Source organism: Patiria miniata, unplaced genomic scaffold (assembly GCF_015706575.1).
Source record: "Patiria miniata isolate m_02_andy unplaced genomic scaffold, ASM1570657v1 HiC_scaffold_4, whole genome shotgun sequence".
Lineage (NCBI taxonomy): Eukaryota > Metazoa > Echinodermata > Asteroidea > Valvatida > Asterinidae > Patiria > Patiria miniata.
This window is the reverse complement of record NW_024037071.1, coordinates 6,386,631-6,393,754: the sequence shown is the minus strand read 5'-3', so window position 1 is coordinate 6,393,754 and position 7,124 is coordinate 6,386,631. Positions and strand designations below refer to the sequence as shown.

General features: G+C 38.7%; 1 protein-coding gene across 1 annotated transcript; it reads right to left on the bottom strand.

Moving 5' to 3' along the window:
• Positions 1-697: 697 nt before the first annotated feature.
• On the bottom strand, positions 698-6,261 carry LOC119740118 (protein farnesyltransferase/geranylgeranyltransferase type-1 subunit alpha-like). Its single transcript, XM_038215318.1, has 7 exons — positions 6,074-6,261; positions 5,599-5,713; positions 4,741-4,845; positions 4,137-4,409; positions 3,929-3,991; positions 3,391-3,562; positions 698-2,761 (listed from the first exon to the last, which is right to left on the bottom strand). The coding sequence occupies exons 1-7, from the start codon at positions 6,225-6,227 to the stop codon at positions 2,642-2,644; spliced, it is 1,002 nt and encodes a 333-aa protein (XP_038071246.1). The 5' UTR covers positions 6,228-6,261; the 3' UTR covers positions 698-2,641.
• Positions 6,262-7,124: the final 863 nt, after the last annotated feature.

Below are 7,124 nucleotides of genomic sequence, written 5' to 3'. Positions count from 1 at the left end.
TCATATTTCAGATTTTTTATCGTTCGTAAAATTGTCTCGCAGTTTTCCTCAGAAGTTTGTATTTATGAGTTTGTTTTCATTTTTCTTGCCAGGGTTACTACAAATAAGTTGTTTTTCAGCGATTTAAAGGGATAATACATTTATACATTGTTTATTATCCAAAACTTGCCGGACAGAACTGAACAGAAAACTTAATCACTTTAATGACGGTGATGTACACTGAACACCTTCAGATTTAGACTGACTGTAGACTGGTAAGGAGAGCTGGGCAGTTCTATCGTATAGGATCACCCCTCAATGCCAATGAATGGGCAAAACCTGGTACATTGTGTAGACCAGATGCATGAAAAGACTCCAATGAATAGCCATTCAGAATCAATGGAATGGAATTCTGTGCACTCTGGGACCAGCTTTACTAGGATTGCCTTGTCTTGTCTTCCCCCAAAAAATCTGTTAAAAATCTCTCGACACGTTAAAAGGGTGAACTTACACATTCATCGTCATTTCAGGAAAGTGGATTGTAATCTTTGATTTAGGAAATGAGAATCATTCTAGTATAGTGACCTAGAAATTTCCGAGAACATGTTTTCAATTTTTGTTCAAGATTTCTCCAAGAAGTTGAACATTCATAGTAAATTCGCCATAATTCTCTTGGACACATTTTTTATCAAATTTTTTTCATCAAAGTAACCCAAACCGTTATTGTATGAGCGATTATTGTATGAGCCCCTTGAATTGAAGCCTTTCTAGTTTCCTTCTTTAATAAGTTGTTTAATAAGTTATGTTTATGATATATTCCTTTTATACGTATATATTTTATATATTTAACAATATCCAAAACTATATTTATATTTCATATAATTTTTATTCAGTTTCAGACATTTTATTTATATCCTTTTTAAAAATTTCTTTAGTAGTTAGGTCAGAAAAAGTAGAGCTTTATTTTTGAAGATCTTTATTTGCCGAATGTTCGCAATTTTATGCGAGTGATTTTAGAATTTTTGTTTGGAAATGTTACCTCATCAAAATGATCAGTACCATCTCACTCAAGAAATGGGGAAAATACCTACAATGACGACAGATTAGGTTAAATTTGAGAGAAAAAAATATAAAAATGGGCAAAACTGTACAGAAACCTTAAGTTTCACATCTGTTATAGAACCTTATTAAGAATAAGCTTTTATCGTTTTGTAGAAATACATGCACAGGCAAAAGTCTTCATTATAAAAAAATCTTTTATTTCTTTCTGCCATTTCACAATAACACTGAAACCACTAAACAGCAACATTTCCACTCGTGACAATATTTTGATATTTCTTTAATGTACTAAGGTCCTCTGGATAAAACAAAATAGGATCCTATGTTTTGTTGGTGCAGAATTTTTTTTTTAAGATACAAGTATTTTGTTCCCAGAAGTTGTTTGAAAAATATTCTGCTGGCTACAGTGGAAAAGCCGATCAGTTTGTGCTCTGAAATTTCAAAACAAGATCAAACATGGGTACTCCTTTTTGCTACTCTAACGTCCAAATGATTTCTTTCAAATTTACCATTGTTTAATTCAAACAGAATGAAAACTTTGAGATTTTTTGTTTTTTTGAATATCGGTTAGAAAAGAAAAACATTGCTAGAGTTAACAATACACTTCTGTCATTTTTTTTTTCAAACAGATATACGAGTCCAATTTGCATTCCACGTTTTGGTTGGAAAATAATTATAAGTACATATTTTAAATTTTGAAGTTCGTGTAAGTGAATTTGTTAGGGCAACAAACATAATGAAACTACAGTTGATGTCACATAATAAGCTTTGCTTGTACATTATGATACAACTCTAATAAGCATTTTGGAGATGTGAACACAATATGAGGGCGTTGCCCTCCTATTGTGTTACAGACCTTTCTTGTGAGGGTTTTATATTTCATTATATCATTGCATGCCTGAACTATGTATCATGTAAAATACGTTCTGATCAATACAGCAATAAAGTTTTGTACGTTGAAAGATTTACTTCAGAGGTTTCTTTTTTGTTTTGTTCAAACACATTTTTTTTTTAACAAAAAGATATTCAAACTCTTGGAGTCACGTAAATAATTCATTATATCAACATAACGTTTGGAGGAAAATTGTCTTGGAACAGAATTTTTTGTCTGCAAACTAATTATCTAAGAACTCAAGATGGTCGTACCAAACATCCTGAGTTGTTTTTCTTTTTTATGTACAAACAAATCAAAACATTGACAAAATGTTCGTAAAAAAAAACAACCTGCCAAGATTCAATTACACTTTTTACAGTCCGACGTTCCAGAGTCATGCTGAACACACAGGAGAACTTTATGTATCAATGTTCCAAAATACGGGCAAAAGCAGAGGGCTACTTAACAAATACTCAAGACAACGTCCTCATTTGTACAATTTGTGCAAGTGTTGTAAGGTTTCACAAGTGAATATAATTTCATGACACAATTTGCACATTTCCTGTGAGTGCTTGCGGACTATTACATTAATAATGCCATGTGAAGACAACATGCAAGAACCACATACACATTCCGCACTCTGTAAACACAACCGACAATTATTGGGGAAAGCACTGTTGCCAAGGAGAGTCCATCTAAGTTAACTGGAATTCTAGATTAAACTTTCCGTCAATGTGCCTCTGGTTCCGCCGGCTGGGTTTTGCCAAATCGCAGTCGTAGGGATCTTGAGACGTAATTCCAGTACTGGCATCTGATTGGGTCAAACTGCTCCGCCAACATTTTACACAACTGAAAAAGTTGAGAAAAAAAGGAAAAACTGCTTCAATTTATGCTTAAGCTGATAATACGAAAGTCACTGGTTTTTGTAATCCTTGGGATGTCCTCAATAGGAAAAAGATACTAGTAGTAACATTTGTAATTGTTTGAACATTTTTCAATGTCCTTAGTTTGGGTAAAAGGGGGAAATGAGATTGAAGTGGGATTTAAAGAGATTACATGGAAGAAATATGTCAAGTCAATTTTCAGTAAAAATCTGAGAACTAAAATTAAACTAGTAAAGTTTTGTTTTTATTAAGTGGATTCTGTTTCTGGAATATGGGGTGTTTTTTTAAAAGCATTGAAAAAAAATGAGAAAAATTTGACACTTTCATTTGACTGGAACACGATTTGACATGCAAACTAGTCTTCTACTGACTTGATTATTCTGCCTTATGTTTTCTGTCTCCAAATTAGTCAATTTTTTCTGGGTCAAAGAGTGACAAGAACAGGCTGGCCTATACAGATCCAAGACAACAATATTAGGAGAATGGTGACAAAAATAGTTTGTTGAGCAGCTCCTATACAGTATTCTGGTGGAAGCAAACAAGTTCAAAAACTACTTCAGCAATTAGTTTTTTTTACAATTTGTTTTTTTTTACCTCAGTGGCCCTATGTAGGACTTTTTCCTCAGCGTTTCCACTCTCTAGTAACTCTTCTTGCATCTCAATGATGAAACCCAGCAGGTACGGTGAGCGGATGTCGTTATCAAACATTCCCTGGCAATAGTCAGCCAAGCCGGGGAAGTCGTTCATGCTGGTGTCTGCAAGCACCCTGAGGATAGTGAGTCCAGGTACAAGACATGTCAATGTTGATTGAAATAATTACTCAAGCCAATATGGCCCAACAGGCCAGCATTTATCTCTGTTTTCTTTGGCAGGACACAACTGAGAATATTTCTACTCCCCCTGGATGGAATGTCAGTCGATCGTAGGTTACTCCCCAGCTAATGCCAGTACATATTTACCACTGGGTGGAGAGATGCAAGTGGGGATGAAGTGGTTTGCCCAAGGACACAACATATGACCAGCAGCTGGATTGGAACCCATGACAACTCTCATCAGGAGTCACGAACCCTAACCACTAGGCCACATTTTCGACTAAATTCAATGTAACACAGTGTAACACTCTTCTACTTGCCCTCTGAGGTAATTCCAGGCGCTCTCGTTGTTGGGTGCTTTGCTGATCATGTCCTGAGTGTACCTGTCATTCAAATAACAATTACAACTTGTCAGCAACTCCTGATTTGAAAGCAAACCAATCAAAATCTAGTGCCATTTTGTAATACATTAACAAGTGAATTTTCACTAACGCTGACAAGTCATTCTACTGTGGAATTTTTACTTACTTGACTTCTCTTGCCAAGATTTCTTCCGTAAAGCCCCCCGTGTTACTGATGATGAAGAATCTCTGATTCCATGCTGAGTTGTTCCTCAGGTCCTCCTCCAAGAGACGGTCCACAAACCCCAGCTCTTCCCCCCAGAGCTCGTAGGTGCTGAGAACCCACTGGCGATGGGACCAAGCATGGTAGTTCTTAGCATCTATGCGTAGGATGCTGGCAGTGAAGGCAAGTTCCTCGGAAGGGTCTTTGAGCCATTCAACTAACACTCGCCTGTGGTGCCTTGAATGGAAAAAAAAAACACAAAAAAATAGAGGTACAGCAGTGCCGTCTATATAAGCTGCCAGAAAAATTCACAAGCTTACTTGGGTGGGACTCGAACCCATGACCTACTGCTTACCAGTGCATATGTCTTACCACTCAAAGACTGTGACAAATTTTGGAGGATTGAGGAAGGTTCATCAGAAAAGAGAATTAAGGTTTTACTGCTTTGTGATTAAGTGCACTGCACGTAGTACATTTTGCAATTAACAGTGGATCTGTCTTCCATCAGCAGAAGGGGGAGGGGCATGGGAATGGAGGGGGGGGGGGGCATGGTGGGGGTAATTCTCACCAGACTTGGTAGTTCTTTGGATGTTCTTCAATGACCTGCTTGACGTATCCCATCTCCTCTCGAAGGTCCTTCTTAAGAGACTGCAGTAGAACACGGCGGTAGTGCCTGTTGAGAAAAAGCACAACTTTATTAAATTATGAAGCCTGGTGGAAGCATACAAGTTTGTGCCCGAACCTATGAATAAAGATGTTTTCTTCAAAAATGTACAAGTGCATTTTCATGATAGGCCTTTCATTTTTCGGAAAAAAATCCATACTCGGACGTCACTTTTTTCAATTAATTTTCTAGCACCAAAAGTTACATCTTTTATGGTTATTCCTACATTTTCCCTCCTCTACTCTCACCTTCTCCTTTCCTTAATTTCTATTTATTAATCAGTCAGTTACTTCATCGGGATTCGAACCTCTGACGCTTGCTTGATACACGAGACTCTTAACCGCTAGGCCGCGCACGATCGCTGTTGCAATAATCAATCTTTGGACGTATTTGAAGTATCCATTGAAATAAACTAAATATTCATGAGAAAATAAATATTCATAATGACGTATTGCACTATCATTGGCAGGCTCATGCGACGTCATGGTTGTTGATGTCACGTGTATAACGTACCGCTGTCTTTTCAGCCACTACAATCAGTTTTGACCGGCTGCCTCAAGTTAGTTCTGCACGACGTATGCATCCAAAATGTGCACTAAAAACACATTTTGAGTAAATTTTTTTCGCCTTTACACAGCTTCCTGGATTTCTCTTGGTTCAAACAACAAGGTGAGGTGACAATTAATATGTTTGGCAGCAGATAAATTGACATCCGAGTATGGAACTTTTCCCCATTTTTCTCTAACTCCTCATCATACTCACCACACAGAATAATTGGCTGGGTTCAGATCTGCAGCATCTTTCGTCAGTGCCAGGGCCCTCTCACTGCGCTCATCGCTCTTGATGACAGCCCGAAAATAATCATAGACATCTTGGACTGAAATAAATGTGAAATGAAAACAATAAAATGTGAAAAAAAGTGAACATCATTTACGATGTTCAACACAAAAGGGCATCTTCCCCCCCCCCCCCCCCCCAACTTCCAGGTGGGTAGTACTCATGTTACTTACCTTGAGGGGGATCATGTTAGAGCTGAAGGGGGGGGGCATCCCCTTCTGATCTAAGAAATGCAATAGGTATTCAGAGGCAGCTTCGCTGGGCCGTTGCATAAAACAACCGGTTAACTGACCATCTTTTAACTTTTTGTATGAGTCATACAAAAAGTCATACTATGACTATGTCCGGAAATTGGGCAGTGTGTCAGACAGTAATTTTACCATTTGATCCAGGTACTTACACTTGTCGGAATAGGCTATTTGCACGACTGGATTTGGTCCGTCATCTTGCAGCAAGGGTTCTACATCTTTCCACTCTGGTCTGTCACGATACAGCACAAACGGTGTGTCGCTTTCCGCATCGGAACTGTAGGAATCCACCTCCGCGGCTGCCATGTTGCAGATGACAAAAAGTTACCGTGAAAATGACATAGCGCCCTCTGTTTATTAAATTATACACTCTAAGGGGGCGTGGCTGTGTGATCCTCCTCCGTCTATCTAGTCTTCTGCCTCGTATCTTTCGGACCGCCGAATTTCTTCTTCCGTTGTCGACATGATCAATGAAAATCCGAATCCAACTAAAACGCTGTCTTGAAAACCACGTAACTCCAACTTTATTCAATTTTGTTTTAATCCATCAGTTAAATACATTTTGGGGGTGGGGGGGGCCGAAACAATTTAGGTTTCCAAAAAGTTGGTCGAAACAGTTGCGGCGTGAGGTTCGGGCCCGCTCAAGGGCCTCGACAAAAATGTTGGATTCTAGATGCTCTGTGGTGCGATCTGAGGCAATTTCTGACCACTTTAACCAATTTGTTTTGAGAAAAATATGGTCGTGTACGCAGTGCCTGCCTTTATTGCGACGTCAATAAAAAAAAAATAGTTTTTTTTAGGGGGTACCATGGCCCCCGTTGCCCCCCCCCCCGATCCGCCCCGCCCTTGCTCTGCTGCTGAGCAGTCAGACTTGAGCTTTTCACGTGTTTCAATATTTTTACCAAAATGTTTTTTTAATTTTCAGGGTTTTCGTCAGGGCCCCAGCGAGGGAACTGCATTCATTATTCGCTAGCTAAATTATTGTTTGAGTTTGCACCAACTTGTGCTTTTATTTTGTTATTGTTTTTTTTAAATACCCAACCCACGTACGTCTGCCACTCAGGTGGCTTATGGTCGGATTCGTGACCGACTGGTCCAAAGCACCAAACTTGGCAGATAGATTCTAATGGCCCTAGAGAAGATATCTAGTAGGGTTGATACCTCGAATTCTTTTGGGAGGGGAGAATAGGGTGGAAATTCCAG